We start from the raw sequence: 22,607 nt of genomic DNA, 5'->3' as shown, positions 1-22,607 counted from the left end.
TTATAAATATAATAATTGGATGGTATATTGGTATGCTAACATTTTTGTAAACGTATTAAATATATTATACAGACTTATACATATTTGATTCTGTACAATTTAAAAATATCTAAACTTGGTAAACTTTTGTCTACTAATGTTCTATATAATAATGTCACACATATACAACACATATACTGTTATTTTAATTTTACATCACAAAAATAGTTGTGAATACTTGAAATATATGTTCGTTCATATATAATTTAATCACATCACACTATTTTTGTGAAATTATTAAATAACACATACGTGGTCACTAAAATTAAGTAATATCAATGGAAATACAATTGAAAAATAACTGTAAATCTAATTTTCAGCTTTTTTGGACTGAAATATTTAACGCGATTATTTTTTTTCTTAAAGATCACAATAATAAGTCTAATAATAAATGTTTAAATAAATATTGAGTATGTAAGATAAAAACATAGTTATTATGATTACCTATAAATAGTATGATTTTAAGTATTAATAAAACATTAACTGGGAATTGTTTTTATCATTGAACTCAAAATTTTTTGAAATACACACACTTAAAGGAATATTAAAATCTAAATATTCGTAGTCACTCCTTTTAGTAGGGGAAGTAGAATGGCCTTGGGCCTGTAAAAACATTCAAAATATTAAAATAACATTTAAAACTAAAAGAAATGAAAATAAATGTACCGCCAAAATATGTATAAATACATTGTTCTATCACTAACATATTTGTACATTAGTGAATAACTTATGGCTGGCTGTTATTAATCGTTATAAATTAAAATTAATAACTAAAAGTAAGACTGCGTTCACAATAGCGTTTGTAAAAAGTTACAAAACAAATAATTAAAACTAATAACATATATGCGTAAACTTATTTAATAAGCTGAGATTATTTTTATTTAATTGTTTAGCATAGAACAAAGATAAATGTTTATGAACACAGCTTGTAAATGTACGATAATTAACTGTAATGCAACGTTTTTCTTGGCGAAGCATATTTAGTCAATCAATATTAAATCTAGGAATTACTAGTTATATTAAGTTAATAGACAAGTTACCATTAATTAATTTTAATTTAATATTTGCCATTAGTTAAATTTTTGAAACTTTTTCAAAATTGAATATAATAAACATAAATTTAAAAAAAAATGTGTTCACTTTCTTTACAAAAAAAAAAACATTTAAGAAAAAAAAAAATAAAACTCAACTTAATAGTTCTACCAGTTAAAAGTTATGCAAAAAATAGTAATGTTCTTTTGTTAACATAATTTTCAATAAGAGAATTACTAAAATCAGAAAAATATAGAATTTTAAATTATGAAATGTGTACATAGAAACATTACGCAGTATGCTAAAAAGTCTATAAGTCCCTGAGTTAATTATTTTAAATATAGTTTTATAAATTAATATTTTCTTAAAAAAAAAATATTAATTTTATGAAATAGCTATTTTGAATTTTTTTTATTTGCCATAAATGATAATAAATCTTAAGAAGAAAACAATTGAAAAAAACTGTCAAAATGATTCATTTTCTGTAGTAATATTTAGGATGTTTTGTGAATTATTCAACATATTGTACATATCTTTTGAATTATAAGAGCTATTACCTAACCAAAATGGTAATTTTTAAATTTGAATTTACTTCTAAAAATAAAAATAATATTAGATGAATTCATTGTAAAATCAGTTAAATAATAAATAGTTGTATACAAGGAAAGTAATGATGACAGGATTGACATGCAAGTGATAATGTTATTATAAAGACTTTTTCTATTATTAAAGCAACATAAAAACTCTCAAAGCTGTATTTCTAAATAAACTATGATATAAGCTTTTTAGCTTAAGAAATAATAAATGTACATGCAAATATAAAAAGCTAATGTCTATAATACAACTTAGATTGTCATTGGTATCAGTCTTGGTGCTATAAACTCATACATGAAACTAAAAAAGGTTAGTAAAAAAACAAAAGAGAAGAATACAAAAGTAATGAAAACGTTGGTAGTTAGAATGGGAACTTTACTGTTGACAATTATGTGTATGAGAAAACTTAATGCTTCAAGTATTTAGGAGTAACAACAACTGGAGAACATAGCCAGTCAGCTGCCCAAAGTAGAAAGGGCATTATTCACACAAATTAAATACTTTAAATCAGAGATATTAGAACTGTGCTTTGCAGCTCCCAAAGGCATAGCAGGAGTTGGTAAAGGAAGCTGTGACAAAGCACCTCAAACCAAAATTAATGTCAGTTATATTCAGTGCTGTATTGGAGGGTATACACGCTTAAACGTCATATACCCAGATCCCTATTTTTGGATTTATGTGTATACCTTTAAGAAAATTAGGCTTTTATGGGTATATACACGCTTCCAATTTATCATTGGTCAATTCAGTTATATCACTAAACAAAAGTTAAAAATAAGTAATAATATACATAATAATTTGTTATTATGATTTAAGTATACTGTCCAAAAATAGCTTTGACCCGGATGAAGTTCGATTAAATTTTACCCGACTTCGGGTTCTTGCAAAGACAATCGGAAACTGCCGAGTGTGTATACAACTAACGTATAAAAGTGGTTCCCAAACTGTGTACTCAAGTTTCAAAAAGAGTTTGTAAACCACTGATTTATTGTGTATACACTGAATTAAACCCCTCCTCTCTATATACACCACTGAAAAAACACATACACATGAATGGTAAGTGTTTGTAATAAAGTAATAAAAGATAATTAAATATTAAGTGTAATGATTTTTGGAGCGAGCGAGAACATTTTTTGAGGTAGCTATATATATAGTGATATTCAACTACTTTTAGGTACGTGTACCCTTAAATTTATTTACCAACACACTACTGGTTATATTACATAATTAATGTAAATAAATCATTAAAATGATTTTGAAAATAATAACAAAACACATCCACAAAAATTGAATATTGAATTACTCGGACTAAAATCACTCCTATTATATTGAATCTGTATTGTTACATTTTTTCTTAATAATTTGGGATCTCGTCAAAATATTGTGAACACACAAAGGAGAGTGAGATGAAAAATAAAGTATCAAGAACAATATGTGGATCAGTGTTTATAACATAGTTAAGTATACTGGTATAGAAGGAAAAATCATGAGACACCTAAGTTACCTTGACTATCAAGGTATGGCAAGGGACAACCACTACAGTGATTTGGTGTGTGCCCAAAACTAAATGAACTAAATGAAAAAAAGATGAAACCACTGAAGCTAGGGCATCAACTGAAGAATGGTGAACAATAGGAAGAAGACTCAGAAAGCGATGATACAGAAGAAACAATGGAATGTTAGAGTACAACAAGATCTAGAGAGATTGGAAAGTAACCGATTGTGAGGAAAGGGTTTAGGACCGCAATTATTGGAGGTTAGTGACAACAGTGGCATCAAAACCCCTTTAGTTGTAAATCTACATGTTAAAATCCTTCAGCACAGCACTACATTTTTTTTATTTTAGTGATGTAAGCCACACAGTGAATGTCATACAGATCACTCAACACTACATTTGTCTCGCTTAAGTAACTCAATAACAGATTCAATTTCATACACCTGTGTTTAACACATTCCAAAATTTAGTGATGACAATTGAAAATTGGTTAACCTACTGGTAAAATCTCCATTATTTTTCATATCTAATGTTATATAATTGCTAGGTTGCCCAAAAAATTATGATACATTTGAAGGATCATTGATCATTATGTTTAAGCTACTCATAATTATTTAAGTTAAGGCCCCTGCAAAGGGTCATTTTTAAGGAGTTGTGGTTAGGCAATTCTTTTGTTCTTTGCAGTCACTTCTTGTCTTTGTATATATACTGAACATAGACTTTATACTACTATAAATAAAAAAAATAGACAAGCAATGGAAAGATAACGTAGAGGGCACTTTATGATTCCTTGATTACACATGGTAGTGTGGGATAGTAGGGTAAGATATATGGATACATAGATTATTGTATTTTTTCGTCAAGACAGGCTACATCACTGTATTTTTTTTTTTTTGTAAAGACAGCTGTTGTTATACATAGTTCTTGTCTAATAGTATAAGGTCTATGATACTAAATTATCATTATTTGTGATTGGTCTTATTATACAAATCCTCACCAATCACCTGCATCAAACATATTAGCACTCTCATAGACATTTAATATAGTCTTTAGATCAAAATATTCAAAATAGGAGTGAAATAACTATATCCTGGCAAAAATTCAAGAACTCCTGAAGATCTGATTTAAACATAGTAAGAATGTTTGAATGCATAAGCAAGATTACATTGCTTTGGTCAGATCATTTTTTTCATTTTTTTATATTAAATATATTAAAAAATATTAATAATATTGAATAAATACTCCGACCAATGCAAAGTAAACTTCTTTATCAAATCAAAAATCTTTATTGTTTTTTAAATCAAACCACTTTAAGTACTTTAAATTTTGTCAGTCAATAGGTTGTTTTGATGAATTTATCTGGTTTGCTATAGGCCTTAAACTATAATAAGTTTCTGGAACCAGGCATATAATAAATTGGCTAGATACTCTTAGCTATGGTATAATTTAATGAAGTATAAACTTAGAAATCTTCTAATATTTTTATGAGACATTTAAAAGGCCATAGTTATCTGCAAATAGTTTAAGAGATAAAACTTACGTGGATATGGCCAACCAGAAGGTGGTGCTTGCATTGGCGGACGTGGTGGCCTCCATGCTCCCATTGGTGGTGGGAAGGGCGGGGGTCTCAGTGGAATCATCATTGGTCCTGGAGGGAAAGGTCTTGGTGGCATTCGAACTACTCCAGGTGGTGGTGGTGGTGGATACATGGGCTGTGGTTGAGGTTGCTGGAATGGATTTTGTTGTTGCTGTTGTTCCTAAAATAAAATTAATATAAATTCGTTTAAACTATTACTACTTTAAAGCTAATATTACTTGTTGTGGTGCAGATTTTGGCTTAGATTGAGATCTTCTTTTTCTTTCTTTGGCTTCTCGTTTTCGTGCTTCCTGATTTTTATTAGGTCCTCTTTTTTTACCATTCTCTAATAATATTACACAAAACACAATAAAAAAAAAGTTAAGAGGAATTTTTAATATTTGAATAATATGACTATAAAATGATTAATTTAAATACAAATTTCAAATTCATAAAAAGAGAAATTACTTAGGTTTTATGGTGGGTACCATTTATACAGTTGCAAATTAAAATGAAAAATATATTTTTTTTTAATCCAGTTTATAATGAATGTATTTATAATTAACAAGTAAATTGAAATGTTCTTCTAAAACTGATTAACTATATTTATGTTTTATCATTAATTATAAATACTAGTTACTCACCTGGAAATAAATGTATAATGATTAACAAAGAATAATAATAAAAACTAAATTTGTTGATACATTATTAAAAATTGAATAAATTATTATAGTTTTTACTAACTATGAACTAACCTCTACGCTTAATAGGTGAACGAATTGGTGGTGGTGTTCTTCTTCTAGGTGAAATACGACGGCGTCTCTCTCTTGAACGATCCCGTCTAGGAGGTGGTGAGCGTCTTCTTCGAGGACGTTCATTAGGGTGTGGTGGACGGTCTCTCAAAGGTGAAGAAAGCTCACGCAATGATGGTGGGGTTATTGGTAATTGTTGTTCATGATTAGGAGAAAATGGTCGGTTATTGGGTGACATACTTCTGTTGTACTGGTAATGATTCTCAAAATATACAGGCGATCCACTATGTCTGGGACGTTCTTCATAATGAATCGGGTCGTCTTTCATACGATGTCTATTGTGATCACCAGGTCTAAAACGTTGCATTTCAGGTGATCTAGGTTCTGGGGGAGGACCAGAAGAAAAGTTTTCCATTTTATGTCTAAAAAATACCAGAAAATTTGTTATGTCAATTCTACAAGCAACATTAATCAAGATGCAATTATTTACTGTTCCAAAAAATGTTCTGGCCTAGGTGGACGATCATGAACATTTCTTTCTGGAGAACGTTTTGGTCTATCTCTGCGTAACATATTGTTGTCAGAATTGAAATGATCACGTTCAGGAGAATAAGGCAAAGGAGGAGATGGAGGACGAACCATATTAGCCCGCGGAGATAAACTTTGATCACGAGACATTAACCTGGTTGGACTCATAGGATGAGCCATTCCATAATTTTTATCTAAAATAGAAATATTCAACATAAAAATACATTTATAACAGTTATAACCCACAATAAATTTCAGTTTTTTAAAATAAATTTTAAATATAACATTAAGCTATACTGACATACCATTATCATAATGCATCTGTTGATTATTTTGATTAAAATGAACTTGCCGTTCTTCAAAATTTTGATGGTTTTTATCTATGATTCCAAATAAAATAAAAATTTGTAAATTATTGTTATTTTCTTACAATAAGAGTTATAGTGAAAAATTTGTGCCATTAAATTTTGTAAAGAAATATTTATTTTAAAATTGTTCACAACATTTGTGGCAGCACCAATGCTAACTAAAACTATTAATGTAAGTCCGAAATATATTGATTATATATTGCATAAACCTAGTTGGTAAAAGATAAGAAATTACTAAAAAAATATATATTATATATTATGACATCAAACTATATTAAGGGGGATTGGAAGCATGGTATTAATTTCATGTTTTAAGCCTACAAGCCTGACAAAATTGTGCCCACTTAAAACAATCAGATTTGAATTTTGTAAAAAGATTCTATTGACATATTTTCTAAGTCTTGTCAGAGTTGATTTATTATATTTCTTTAAAAACTGTACTTAATTCTATCTATTCATATATTTATTTTAACTCTAAAGTTTACTTTCATGTTTTTTTAAGAAAGCTAAACATTTATTCAAAAACTGACATCCACAATAATAACGAGTAAAAATATTTTTATAAAATTAAAATCCAATAATTCTAAGTCTGCATATTTTTGTCAAACTTTTGGGTCTAAATGTATTAAAATTAGTTTCTCGCTGGAACTAAATATTTTATCAAATCAAAACAATGATTTGTGCATGCACGTGCAATCTACTAATTGTTTCTCTAAAACTTTATGACGGCACACCATAGTGACAGAATGTCGTAAGTGGTTGGTGGCTGGAAACTCACACTAATGTTTCTTTTCTTCTTACACAACAACAGTATATTATGACTTCAAGCATATAACTATCGCCTATCACATACTCCTTAACAGCAAAGCACTTCCAACCCCCTTAATTGAAACATAAATATGAGTTATAATAGTTAAACCATACGATAATTTCATAATACTACTAATTTGTTAAACATTTACTAGCCCAATAATTTTCACTAATCCAATGATTCAAATTGTCTTACCTCAATTTTCAAAATTCCATCTTTAAGAAATATATTAAGTAAAACAATCATGATTATAGTTCTCATTTGAATAGTGAATTATAACTGACATATTAAGAATTTTAGGTGCCAACCAAATAACAGAAATATTTTTAGATTATTATAGACTGATATAATATATTATATTACAAAACAAATATACATAATTAATAAATTATAGCATATCATTTTATGATGAAGACTGCTAATAAGTAATAATTCAACAATTTAAATTTGGATATTCCTATGAAAATAGGTAATCATATAAAAACCTATATAATTTTAATCCACCACATCATAAAAAGATGTTGTTTCGAAAAATAAAATTGAATTTGCAAATAAGGTTTATTATCAGTCACGATTGTTTAAGATTATATTATCACCGAGGATTTAATTTTTTTTATACATATCTTGTGTATGAATTTTTCATTATGAAAATATAATTTAGTGAAAACTGGAAAAAGATGTTTCATTACATAATAATTATATTTTAAAGTAATGTATGTATGTAAATATAAAATAGTTCACTAATATCATCATGTGATTCATTCATCACATATTTTTGTCAATCAAACACTTAGGTCAAGATTTAAACAAATGTTCACTATAGGCTGTGGTTTTACTAAAAATAAATTGTTTTGACATTAATTTGGTTATTAATAATTAAATTAGATAATAGCAATATTACATTCTTTAGTTCAACTGATTAATAAATTTGGATGTTTCAATGAAAAAATACAATTTATAGACTTGGTATTCATTCTCAGACTGTTGTTTCCACAGGCGAATTGTAAGATAATCTTTTTCATTAGGATCACAAGCAAAAAGTGCTTCTTTCATACACATATATTTTCTTGCTATACATCCTACAACATATAATAAACATACATAATTGTTTTTAATTCTAAGAACTTTAATTGGAATGTTCTTGGATTTGTATACTCAATGTAAAACTTATTACGCTTAAATATATTAAAATAAATTTACTTTATTCAACTATACAAGTAAGAAACTCTTTAAAATTACCATTGATTTTAAATTATCCTGGAACAAAGGAAAAAGTAAATGTTTAAAAATAAAATTAAAGTTGATAAAATGAAAGCACTCAATTTTTAAAATAAGTGCATAATTATAAAATGATAAACACAAGTAGACACGTTTTAAGTGATATAATTATTTTCAAACACATTTAATATTTAAAATTGTAATGAACAATATCGCTTGATAAATACTTAAAAGATAATTTATTTCACTTATATACTTATATATTATTGGAAAAGTATACAAATTATTTATTTTGATTATGTGTATAGAGAAGTCACTGTAATCCATGTGTTAAATTTGAATTTAATGGTATAAAATCATTGTACACAAAAACAATTGTGAGCAAAGACGGTCAGCCTATAACTACTATAGTAATATACACAATCATAAACAATTATTGTGGATTTAAGTTCAACCCTTTTTTAAATTTCCATCTACAACAACTTATGAAGAACCTTGTCTAACATTTTCAAGTTTTTAACCAACCAAACCTTTTTATCAACATAAATTTAAAAAAACTAATAAAAATCAAAAATTTCATATGGCCTATAAATAAGTAAATAAAAATATTTTGAAAATGTATGGTGTTCAGAAAATAATATAAACATTTAGTGAATATATAATTCACCTACAACATTATTTTTTTTAGCCACACCAACAACCAATATCTAATAATCTAATATTTATTTTGGGTAAAAATTTCTATTATTCTTTCATTTATTATTTTTTGTTTTTCCCAGTGCTTTTGAACACTACTGGGAATTTTAAATGTTAACTTATAAAACGCAACTACTAGATTCCTTTTCTCACCGGAAAAGTACTGAAGTTGAAAATTGAAGCACTATTTTGATTACTTATTATGTACACAAGTACACAGACATACAAAAAAAAAACAACATTGTTAATCAATGCATTCAACGCTTTGCTCAGAAACTAAAAAAATAGTTGGACATCCACTTTATTTTAAATATTTGGTTAAGAACAATTATTTGATTGTTAAATAAAAAAATTGATGTGAGGGAGGGGGTTGAAGTCCTTAACATCTTTATGATAAAAATCATAGCAAATAGTTTATAATTTTAATTTAACCCATTGGCTGCCGACATTTGCTTGGCTCTTTTTCTACAGGGCCCAGTTCTATTTCCGATGTAATTCTATGAATGAGTTCTATAATTTTGTATTAATCATATAGTAATATTTGATACATTTTTAATTATATACAACATAATCTGTTTAAGCAAATAATATATCATTATTAGAAAATGTTTTCCTCTTTAGTACAGTATAGTCTATACCATTAATAAAAAATATTCATTATAGTTCAACTCCACAGAAAATATTCATATTCACAAATAAATACTCCAAGGATATAATGGCATATAAATAATAGCAAGGTGTGACGGCCATCTTCTATAAAAATACTTTAATATTCTAATATCGTACATACACCGTTGGTCACTGTTAAAAGTCTAGTTATCTAACATTGTACAGATGTTAAATTGCAATAGTAGATACTAATCAACTCAAGACTCAATAACTATATTGAATAAATTATATTTTTAAAACATTACAATATACTAGCAATTTCATAAAGAATTATTCTTTAATGATAATATATGAAATTTTTTTATCAAGGCTATATAATGTATTTGTTAAATTTGAATTCAATGATAAATCAATGCATATAAAATATGATTCTGAGTAAAGACAGCCTTATAATATATTATTAAACCTATAATATATATATATATTGATTTTAAAGGAATTTATTTTACTTCAAATATACGGTAGATTGAATTATTTTTTGCTGAACACTGCATTTAAAAATGTCATTGTATATTTAAAATATAATAATATACGTTGCAAATTTCAAGTACCTACCCACGAATAGTTTGAAATTACAAAATAACTAAAATTGTTATTCTTTGTTTAAATAACTAATTTCATCCAAGTTTGAACTTAAAAAATTTGTGAGCATGAAGTACTTATAACGACAACTTGTATTACATTTTAAATCCTTAGGTATAAAAATTGAAGATTTCATATTTTTTTAACAAAATTACAAGGTTTTTGACCAAGCAAAAAATTTTTTATTGACATGTTTAAAAAAGATAAGTAAAAATATTATAATGATACATAGCTCATTAGCTCAGACAGCGCACAAATATTTTAAGAATTGTATCATATATGGAAAATGATAATGAAAAATACAATTTTATATAAGATTTGATTAAAATTTCAAGTTATACGGTTATTCATAAACTCAAAAACTCAAATTTCAACACATTAAAAACAAAATCGATACTGCCAAAAACTTGTTTTGCATAAGTTCCCATTTTTTCTCAATTTTTGTTTATAGTCTACATACCACACTTACAGTTAAAAATCAAATTTTTTCTGACTTAAAGGTTATGGTGGACACAAAATTGAAAAAGTTAAAACGTGGATAGTTGGACATCCTGATATCCCACTCTGCTGTAGAGTACGTCATTGCAATGGATGTGTTAAATTTAAATTCAATGATCAATAATTGTACATTAAAAACGATTCTGAGAGGAGACGATATGAGTCTGTACCACTTGCACTTGTATAAATAACCAAATGTAATAATTAAAAAATCAAAATCGAAACTTTTCTTTATAAAAAAATCTACTTTACAGCAAAAGGTAGAAAAACCATGAGGAATCTTACATTAAATTTTCAAATTTTAGTCTTTTAAGTTTTAAAAGGAACCTTATTATGGGTTTCTGACTGAAAAATAATTGTTCTATATGTTGTATATATCATAACAAAACTATCACATAAAAGTAAACAACAATAACAATATATTGTATACAATATTAATAGAACCATAACTAATAATTAATATTTTATGATTCCACACACAAAAAATATGAAACTTCTTTGAATGCCACTCATTTTTTTTTTTATCAATCTATTTTTGTCGTGATAGTATTGTCAGTATCAAAAATATTGGGAAATAACTCAATAAAATTAATTTTTAACGATATTTTAAAACAAGACAAATTACACTTGTATGATAGGTACATTAAATTGTGCGTAAATTATAATGGCTAGAAACGACTTATTAATATTATATTAGAACAAAATACAATATTATAAGTATTTTACCCTTTATCATAAATAGATTACATCCTAGATACCAAGATACAGAGAAATATTGGTTATGTTTATAAAAAATTTTAGATCAAACTGCTAATGCGGCTAAAGCAATAGCAAACAGGTACTGAAATAGTCAACACGAAAAAACACTAAGTTTAATTAAAACCAATACAAATTTACATATTTTATAAATTCAGTCAGTGGGGGTTCTGACATTATATTTTTGAGGAGGCAACAATTTTATACCCTTTTACAATATATACATAATATTAGCGAAATAGCGAGCATCCCCCAAGTCTCATAACTAATTTATTTTGTTAAAAAACAATATTTTTTCCAAAGATCTAAGATCTGGTAGAGGACTGTTTCATTTTCACTATTTCTCATAATCAAAGTACTAGTAAGTTTTGATTTGGCACTACTATTTTCTGGTGTCTGGTATATAATATGTAATATACTATGTATCTATAATTTAAATTTTAAGCAATACTGACATAAAGCTATAGAGTGGTCTTTCTAGTTTTGAGTTATAAATTGATGGGGGGAAAAAAATGTATAAATCTAAATTACAGTAATTTTTGGTTTCTAAATTTACTAATGTAGTCCTTCTAGCAAAAATCACATACAAGTTTAAGTAACTAAAATAAAATTTAAGCCATAAAAACATGTTTAAACAAATAATAACAATTAAAACAATTTTTATTTTTTGAATTGACTAGTGCCTTCTTCTGTTACTATACAATCGTTATTGATTATAACTTATTTAATGATAAAATGCAATCAAGTAGAGATTAACTCTTAGATCATAAGCGATGACCTAATGATTAATTAGTTGTACGTGCTGAATGCCAGAATGCCTAAAAATTATTTGTTCCTCCCAAAGAATGATAATCAGTCATCAGCTGAGGCGCCGTGAACCACAACCTGTGACTTTGCCAACGGAAGCAACAGTTATGTGCAGTTTCCACAGAGAATCGCGCATGCACTATTTGTATATTTTAAGAGCGTCTCTGTGTGTAAATTTGTGTACACATGTAACGTATCCATTATGGCAGCTACCTCCAATGCGGGAAGTAAGGAAGGGCAGTTATAGCCTAGTATATTGTGTAGTCATACAGTATGACAGTATATTAATAGTATATTACTATAAATAATATTGTATTTGCCCAATAGTTGCTCACGGTCACTGGGCCGTCTCTTACCTATGGGCACACTGGTCCGAACACGGTACATTCCATAGTCTCTCTATACATAATTTAAATATATATTTCATTCATTTCTTTTGAATTACAGTGTCTATATTTGAAAATATAAACAAACAATATTTTATAATTTAAATAATATTAACCATGTATTTTCTCTTATTTTCAAAGGAGGCACTGCCTCTCTTGCCTTCCGGGAAAACCACCACTGGATTAAGTATAATTTTAACACATTCAATTATAGTTACTAGGTAAGCACTTGTTAAGTTACATTATAACTTTTTCTTGCACACTTTTACAGGTATGATCATAATCATCATTATTTTGATGGCTCTTATATTTCAGTATTGGATTGATGTGATACTTGGGTACTGGTCCCTATTGCTTTCCCTACCTATAACTATCATTGCCTAATATAATAACATATTATATAAACTGAAAGCATCACAAATGATATTAAAAATAGAATGAGTTTCTAAATCAATAAAACTATGTTTTAAAGATTTGTATTGCTTACAATTATTAATCCATGATGTTAAAGAAAACATTAACACCATAAATAATAATTTGTATCATTATTAATGAATGCATCTTCTTGCAGTATGTATTTTAATGCCAATATTTCAGCAATAGTATTGGTGAAAAATCTTCCAAGGAAAAACAAATGTGCCTGTATCCACCAACAATGGAATAAGATCTCAATAATACCAGTATTAGTAAGTGATACAAACAGGTTGGTAATGTCTTCTTGAAATTGTTGTTTAGAAAAAAATAAAAATGATTTTCTATTGAAGTTTAATAAATTGTAAATAATTAAGTTACCATTATGTGTATTAAGAATCAATTCATTGGAATAATTTGTAATTTTAAAATTTAAGATTTAATGTAATAAAATTGAATGTTAAAAGTATGTGCTGAACAGAATATCTGTATAGAAAATATAATATGGATAACAAAAAATATGTTGATTTAGAATTGATGAATAAAAATGAGCTCAAGTTTCTTAAATTTAAATGAAATTATTGCTTATAGTTGAAATATATGCTATTTCATACAACTAAAAAAAAGATAATTAATTATTAAAAGGTACAATGTAAATAAATTAGTAAAGAAAATAATTTTATTTATTTACAACATTTACAAAAAATAATATAAGTTTATGATTTAAAAATAAAATATTAGAAGAGACCACCAAAAAATTATTTGTTCAATGTATTAGGATTTTTCATTTTTTCTTTGGATATAGGATCTTGAATTTATTCTTTATTGTATTCAAATAAGATGATAATTCCTTATAATTAAATACATTTTAGGTATTAAAAAAAATGAATATGATCAGTTTTTAATAGTATACATTACTCTTCATAATTCTTCAATAGCTTGATATTATATAGCTCATATAAGACTCATAAACTAGTTTCAGTAATTAACCCAAGAATAGAGTAAACTTATAATACAAAATTAAATAATTTTGTTTGATTCCTCAAAAATAATTTAACTGTAAATATTTCATACTTTGTTTAAATAATTTATAATACTAAAATGACAAAAATAATCATTTCAAATAGGCACTAAATATATTTAAATATTATAAATAGCTTTGTATATAATATACAATGAGTATTTTCATAAATTTGAATACTAAATAAACTGACATTAGTATATCCTATACTTGATAATCATTCCTAATTAATACTTTCCAACATAATATGTTTGTTTAGGTTTCCAGAATAGTCAAAAGTGATGATATAAATTTTAAAAATATAAAAATATGGATAACATCTAAAATGTAAAACTTTATACTAACAATATTGTTAATTAATAATATTGGGCTACATTTGGGCTAAGAGGAGCATGGTTAACCACCCATGCTTTTTTATATCTGTACAGTATATTATATACTGTTTTTGGAACATTTAAATTAGAAAAAACCACAAGGAAATGTGTATACAAATTCGGTTAGAATATTATTAGAAACAAAATATATTATAGAGGCTAGTTTTAAACGTTAAATAATATAATTTTAATGTAAAAACAGAAAATTCAATTTAAAAGTAAATATATATATATATATTTTTTTTTTATCAGTGTATTCAAACAGTGATAATTTTCTAATAATTGTATCAGTAATATAAAGTAATATAAAATACAATAAGCAAAAATTTTTTACTTATTTTCTGTTAATTCATTTATAAATAATAACATTATTTTTAATGAACCAATAATGTTTTTCATTTGTTATGAATTTTTAAGTGTTTATTGTAATTTTGAAGTACAAATATTAAAATATTAAACTAATTAATTAGTTTGTTTCAGTTGAAAAATGCTTTGATTATCATAAACATCACCTACCTTTTGATCTATTACCAGCTACTGGATCTTCAACTACATAAGCTTTACGAAATGAATCATTTTGCTGAATGTCAGCTCGTATCATTTGAACTCTAATGATTTTTAATTTGTCATTTCCAAGATCATGCAATACATCAGTTTCTGGTCCTCTAAACACAGGTTTTTCAGGAGCACTTTGTGACATGTGGTACCTATATTAATAAATACATAAACACACTTATATAAACATATAAATTATATAATATTATATACATAATACTCATACATAGTAAACTACAATATTATTTTTTACTTCAAAAGTTTTCTTATATAAAAAAGATATAAAAATCATCATCACACCTATTATTATAACAACTACAAACTCTATCATTTAGGTTAATAATAATTATTATTTATTGGTTGTACATGAGATAAATCCAAGTGCCTAAATCACATGTATAAACATCACATAATTAACAATTATCTTTACAAATTTAAATTTTTATTTAAAATGAGATTCAATAAATTAATTTTCATCCTCTATTATACAACAGTAATTAATAAAATTACATTGATATAAGTTAACTGATGAATTTATCACGAAGTCTAAGATAGTGCTTACACATCAAAGGCAGCACAGTTTTTGTGACAATGACAAAAATAGTATTATAATAAATGAACAAATAAGTCACTTATTAATTTTTTTTATCAATTACCAAAATAAATTAGATTTAAGGCACAGTTTGTAATATTTTCATGTCCAAGATCTCTACATATTCTCAACATCTTAAAATCATAAATATACCAATGAACTATTTAAATATTCTCAATTATTATGAGTTATAAAAAATAACATTGCATTTCAAATTTATTCAGTATGGCCACATATAAAAAATTTATGAAAATTAAAAAACAATAATGAATTTAGAAAATATGTAGAGTCAAATTTTTCCCTTATATAAATCAATTGCACTTCTATAAAAAGCTTTTCATCAATTAAAATTAGTTATATTTTTCTGTCACAATTCATCCAAACATAACAGTATAATATATTAATCATTTCTTTATTAAATTATTAATTTGTTAGGATATAAAACAATTAATTCAAGTATAGGCTTAAAATCAATAGTAAAGATTATTATTTATTATTTAAAAACCAGGGATAATAACAAAGTTATTTTCACGAGAAAACTGTTTCATGCTTGTTGAATGACTGTTACAACCATATGTGTTTTGGTAAGAGATGCGCAGCAGCGATTAGTTTAATTCTGAACAAAGTCCCATTATCTCATGAAAAAGAATATTATTATTAATAAATCATTTTCCACTGACAGCAAATTAATGATAATTGTTTAAAAAATTGTCGATAACATCCAATTATATTTTAATTTTAATAAAATCAACATTTTGTTGTTATCATATAAAAAACACCCACATACATTAAATTGTGTTAAAAATACATTTTATTTTGTTTTAATATCCAATTTCAGAAACAAAAAAGAATGATTCAGCTTTAATTTTTTCTTTATCACAATAATAAATGTACGGAGCTAATACGGCCTACATAGATAACAGAAATATAGTTATAACAGTGTGATATCCTATACTACTAAGGGGATCCAAACTTATTCAAGGGCCATGTAAAAATTAAAAACTCTGCTGGTCAAAATAAATATAAAAATCACATTTACAATATTTTATTGAAATTCAATTTACATAATAAATAAGTTTTAAGTATTTAGTGGTTGTTATGGCACACTATTTTCTTTCTTAAGTATAAAGGATATTTCAATTTAATATAGTGAAGCTTTTTTTATTTTAATATATCTATTCATTATTGTTCATGTTTTGGATTATTCGACGCATTAGGGTGTTAGGTTGTCCAGTAAAAACTTTTCCGGTGGCAATAGTTTGCAGCTCTAAGTTATTATACCCCGGCCGGCGAAAGAACATGACTGTTTCAAGCATATAGACTGGCGGAATTTCCCACTTTGTGCCATTCAGTGTATGCCAAATACGTAGGGATGAGCAGAAAAGAACATGTTTCGGGCAGGCATGGTAATTATCTTTCGTGGGCCGGTGTATAGAGAATCGATTTTTAGAATTATGAAATCTAGCAGACCAGAGCATAAATAACATTTTTAATGCAAAAATGAAATATGGATAAAACATTGAAAAGTGGAAACTTTTTCATAAAGCACGCTTAAATCACTTTTTTTTAGATAGTTATGGATTTTTTCGCAGCTAACTTATTTCTAATTAAAGTGATGCATCTTGCTTTTCAATCCTACTGCCATAGGAATATTGTAAGAATTTATTTTTTACAAACAATGTAATTTAAAAATACAGACAAATGTTAAAATTGTATTTTGAAAATTTAACAAGGGCCAGATAAAAAGAGGAACATAGTCCGCCAGTTGCCAATCTGTGATTGGAAAATTAAAGAGTATATTCAGGTTATACATACTCAAATTTGAATAAATTTAGATTTATTTAACTAGTAAGCCTATTAATTATTATGATAACTAGATAACACATAATATGGTTAATAGAATATTAGAGTCAAACATGACATAATGAATAATAATCATCTATAAAATATGATTACCATAGTGATAACCATGGCATTATGAATAATAACCAACTATAAAATATAATTATCATAGGGAGACTTACTGATTGCATGACTTTTTATATTATATTTTAGATGCCTAACTTATATTGTCTAAGTATTAAAAATAATATTTAGGTTTTTATTTCATAATAATTCATTAGTTTTGATTCTTTTGCATAGGAATATCAAATTTAATTTTAGTAAATATTTTTTTATGATCTTAGCATTTAATTTAAGATATTATACACTAATTTTACACACAATATTATCATATGTAAGCCATACCTATCAGCAGAAGGTACGAAATGTTTCACAATACTTGCACCTTCGCATGTGTCAGGTTTCAATTTATTTCCATTTTCTCGAAATATATTCACAGAAGTATCTAAATTCTTATACACACTGTCATCATCATCATCATCGTCATCATCGGTTAATATGATTGGACTATTAACTACTCTCCTAAAGTGACACACAATATTAAGTTTAGTGTAAACATAAACCCCTAAATGTTTAAAATAATTTACTAACATATTATGTATTCTGGGAGTGTTTCCAGAATGTACATTTCCATTAGATTTTTTGATATTATCTTTGGTATGAGGTGATCTTGTTCCAGAACTAGAATCACACCTATACAAATATCAATGATATTTAAAATGTGGTATTGATCAGTAAATATATTTTGTAATAACTTGTTTTTTGATAAAATATATGTCGGTAAAAACTATTACAAATGTAATAAAGCGCAAGCTTTTAGGTTCTACGTACTAAGCTCAACTCAGTTTTAAAAACATAATCATACAATTGTAAATGCACTTTTGATGACTTGGTAGAAGTAGCTAGAGTAAAATAATAACAATATCTAACTGATAATTTTAAACAAAATAAAAAATAAAAATGTTTGATACATAATAAACAATATGTCTGTTTTAAAATATACATCATATCAAAATTAATATTTTTCATTTTGATTAATCTTAGACATTTGAAAAAAAATCTACAATAATTAAGACATTTAGAAAATTGTTTGTCTAATAAAAAAAAATGTACAGTGATTCAATAATAGTATTTCATCTCTAATTTTTATCCTTACAACCAAAAATTTATAAGATGAAATACAAATGATTTGATTGATACAAATTATATTTTATTAATGTATTGCAGTACAAGTCATTTAGTTTTAACAGCATTATTTCCTAGTAACAAATGTCAAAGTACATTATTGATCAATAATGTACTTGATCAATAACTAAGCAATATTTTTAAGAGGACCTGCTTGAGTTGTCTCCGTCTTACAAAAACTCTATTATATTTAATTTTAGAGTGAATTGATCTATTACCAAATTTAGAAATAACCTAATCACACCTAATCGATGATATGGATATTTTAATTATAAAGCAAGTTATGAGCATTTTAAAATAACACATTATTTGTACATTTTAAAATGCTCATAACTCGCTTTAAAATTGAAATAAAAAAAAAAATCCATGTTATCAATTAGACTATATTCATAATTTTAAATTTAGTAATTTGTCAATTTACTCTAAAATTAAACAAAGCAGAGTTAAATGAATTATTCAGAATGTACAATTTGGTTATGTTACACATTTGTAAGATGGAGACAACCCATCCGGTTATGGCGTTCTCTAAAGTACCTATTATAAGATTATTTGATAAATATTTCATTAAACACAGGAAAAACTATAAATCATGAAAATTGAGTCCAAGTATTACTGAAGAAATTTTGGAGAAATTCATTTAATTAGGATAAATTATTCATTTTTTTATTAAAATTCCAATCTGATTTTTTGTTACCATAATATGGTTTTTATTTTATTTTGAAGTTGCTCTGCTATACAGAAGGTTTTTACATTTAAGCATAATATCTTGTCATTGAGTTGGTATAATGGATGTGTTAAAATGTATTTAATTAATGATAAATATTGCTAACAAACGATTTTCAGTAATTCAGTTGACTCTATTTCTAAGAATATTTAATAATTTATTTTACCATTAGAAATATATGGTAGATTAAAGTAATTTTTATCAAAAACATTGAATTTATGTAATAATTATCATGTATTATAATTATTAGGCATTAATTTACAACCTCTGTCAAATAATTTTTACATGTATACCAAAAAAGTTCTTATTGATTAAAAATTCATTATTTTTAACTTGAAAAACTATTTTGAATTTCTGATATCGAAAAAAAAAATGATGTTGCTCTGAAAATGTTCTCTTTTCTTTAGCGTGAAAATATGGTCGCTTAGGTTTGACTACAGCCTGAGTGGTTCTACCCCGTGCATAACAGATTTTGCTATGTTGTTTTTTGGTATGACGGAAACTTCAAATGTGGATGTGGTATCCTCTAAGTTACCAGTAGGCAATACAAGTAAAGCATGACATAACATAGAGGGTATTGAATTTATGACATGAACTGAAAACTTTGATTAGCTATAACTTTAAAACTAAGTTTGTGCGCAAAATTCTATCATAATTTAAGTTGTGTGGTATTACCAATGGGTAACTTCAAAACCCAAACTCTATCATGCCATTAATCTTTTTAAGTATTCAAATATTTTTTTTTATTTTAATCAGCAATATTTTTGTGTTATACTATTTTAAATTTTATTTCTAAAATAATATTTTACAATGGTGTTAAGAATCAGTAAGTTATCATTAAGTAAGGAGATGACAGAAATTCTTTAATTTATATCTACCTAGCTTAAGTTTATCTGATTAACCTAGTAATTACCTAAAAACTTTAGTGGGTATAATATCTGGAATTATTGAAACTTAAAGTACATATGTATTAACTATTTAATTTAAATAGTTAATATTTATTTAAGTTTATGTAGGAACTCATTTATTTGATACTAACATACAAATATTTCAATATCAAATTTAATGAACTAAAAAAAAAGTATTTGTATTTATATCCAAATGCATAGTTTTGAAAGTATTAAAATAAGTACTTATTTCAAATAAAATTTACACCAAGTAAATACTTTGTTAAATAAATACATTTGAAAATTAGTAACAAGACTGAAATGCCATCTATTAATAATTACTAGCCATACATTTTAGTAATTGTAAACTAATTACCTACAGAAATCAAAGTCAAATCAGTCTTGTTAATACTAATATGCCATTTATTAATATTACTAGCCACACATTTTAGTAGTCGTAAACTAATTATCTACAAATTAAAAAAAATTATAAATAAAGAAAAAAACTCAAGCTTAAAAAATATTAGCAGGTATTAAAAATAAAATAAAATATCCTTGATATTTTAATAAAACCGTCATCAAAAAAATACAAAATGTAGGTGCTACATTTTTATACTGGTGTAAAATTAATTTACAATATCTTAACATGCAATGCTGTAAGTTCATATTTGATTCAATTTGATCTTTACATATATTTGATATTACATATTATTATGTATTTATATGTTGTCAATCATAGATTAATTTATACCAAGAGTGATTTTTAAAATGTTCCAATACATTATAAGTTCCAAATTAAATGCTTACTTTAGATACAAAAATAATAACTACATTTTTATGACTAGATAAAGATTTCATTTTAAATAAATAAATCACAAATATAGGTACAAGGTATTTCTTATAATTTATTTTTGATCTGTAGATGTGGGGGTTTTTTTCAACTAGAACATATCTTTATAAATTCAAAGAGAACAAGATGAATAAAAAATAATAAAATCATTTCTATACCCAAAAATAAGTACAAAACAAATTCTACAATTTTAAATGTAACATTGTTATATGTGGGGTAAAAAAGTAAAATTACTTATACTTGAAGCAAAAATAATAAAAATGTAAATAAAAAGTATGAGTATTTTTAATATATTTACGTTGAACGTGAAGATCCTGCAATTTGATAATCATTTCTAGGTTGTCGCGGTGGTTGTGGTGGTGGTGAAAATCGACCACCAGAATGACGACTTGACGGTCTCGGCTCTTTTCCTCGTTTAGGCATTCTCCAATGTTTTATATCGATCACGAATCAAATTCACATAAATCACACACAACAATCTAAAAGCAAAATATGATAATACACATGACGATTATCAAGTCAATGTTAACCAAGTAACAACAGAGATGATTGATTTATTATGTAAATTATTAGAATATTAATTCACTGGACACAACAATAAATAATTTCAATGCACGACCAGTAATTAGCATTAAGCCAACCCAAAAATAGGTACACGTTTTGGAATAGTATTAACAAACAAGCAGCGAATAAAATGAATAAATGCATTATTCAACAATATTTATGTTTTAAAATTATTATTACAATAATTAATAATAATCATGTAGGTAAGTTTGTAAATAATTTGTGGAACTCGATCCAATACCGATGCTCGAAATTAATTTCCGAAACAATTAAAAAACACCCTCCAAAATCGATCACATAATACAATTATAAATACTACGATAAAACGAACCGACAAAAATGTAATATTATTTTGAACTCACGTATTTATTTTTTTTTTTTGAAATGCGGAAAGCCGGACAACGATCTAATTTCTATATTATGTAACAACCAGATGCGACTTGTTGCAGCTACGAGCACCAGACAACAAATGCCGCCATGTTGATTATCAAATGTAATGGCAGGCGGCAGCGGCAGGCATTCCGATTTCAGACGTGTGTCGTATGAGTGTATAACCAGGAACGCTCTGCGCAGCCGCGTGTGCCCTGGCCTGTACCCCAGCCATGCTGTGCGCATCAATTATTGATATTCCTTTTGGTAATTGGTAACCTTTTTTTCCGTGTTATCGAGAACCGAGGGAGGAATATTACTCACTGGTGTTGGCATTGCTTGGTTATTGGTAACCTAGACTATAGA

At 26.2% G+C, this 22,607-nt stretch overlaps 1 protein-coding gene across 4 annotated transcripts; it reads right to left on the bottom strand.

The window, feature by feature from the left end:
* Positions 1 to 523: 523 nt before the first annotated feature.
* Positions 524 to 22,449, bottom strand: LOC111028761 (serine/arginine repetitive matrix protein 1-like). 4 transcript variants are annotated; one of them, XM_022307508.1, is made up of 11 exons: positions 22,235 to 22,432; positions 21,607 to 21,787; positions 18,254 to 18,355; positions 18,008 to 18,184; positions 15,130 to 15,320; positions 6,322 to 6,396; positions 5,979 to 6,210; positions 5,492 to 5,910; positions 4,976 to 5,082; positions 4,701 to 4,917; positions 524 to 642 (listed from the first exon to the last, which is right to left on the bottom strand). In XM_022307508.1, exons 2-11 carry the CDS (start codon positions 21,729 to 21,731, stop codon positions 614 to 616), a joined length of 1,674 nt encoding a protein of 557 aa, XP_022163200.1. In that variant the 5' UTR covers positions 21,732 to 21,787; positions 22,235 to 22,432; the 3' UTR covers positions 524 to 613. The 4 variants fall into 4 exon arrangements, with proteins under 4 accessions (XP_022163200.1, XP_022163198.1, XP_022163197.1 ...); XM_022307506.1 differs by lacking the exon at positions 524 to 642 and adding an exon at positions 1,514 to 2,696 and having other exon boundaries at positions 4,701 to 4,908; positions 22,235 to 22,449; XM_022307505.1 differs by lacking the exon at positions 524 to 642 and adding an exon at positions 1,519 to 2,696 and having other exon boundaries at positions 22,235 to 22,444.
* Between the last annotated feature and the right edge of the window lie 158 nt (positions 22,450 to 22,607).

Source organism: Myzus persicae, unplaced genomic scaffold (assembly GCF_001856785.1).
Source record: "Myzus persicae strain clone G006 unplaced genomic scaffold, MPER_G0061.0, whole genome shotgun sequence".
Lineage (NCBI taxonomy): Eukaryota > Metazoa > Arthropoda > Insecta > Hemiptera > Aphididae > Myzus > Myzus persicae.
This window is presented reverse-complemented; position numbering and strand designations above follow the sequence as displayed.

Excerpts from the sequence above, each read along its gene's own strand:
- LOC111028761 (XM_022307505.1), bottom strand. The coding sequence starts at position 21,731 with ATGCCTAAACGAGGAAAAGAGCCGAGACCGTCAAGTCGTCATTCTGGT. Across the intron at positions 18,356-21,606 it reads GCAGGATCTTCACGTTCAAC|GTGTGATTCTAGTTCTGGAA; the intron begins GTAAATATATTA and ends ATATTTGTATAG. Across the intron at positions 4,918-4,975 it reads CAAAATCTGCACCACAACAA|GAACAACAGCAACAACAAAA; the intron begins GTAATATTAGCT and ends ATTTTATTTTAG.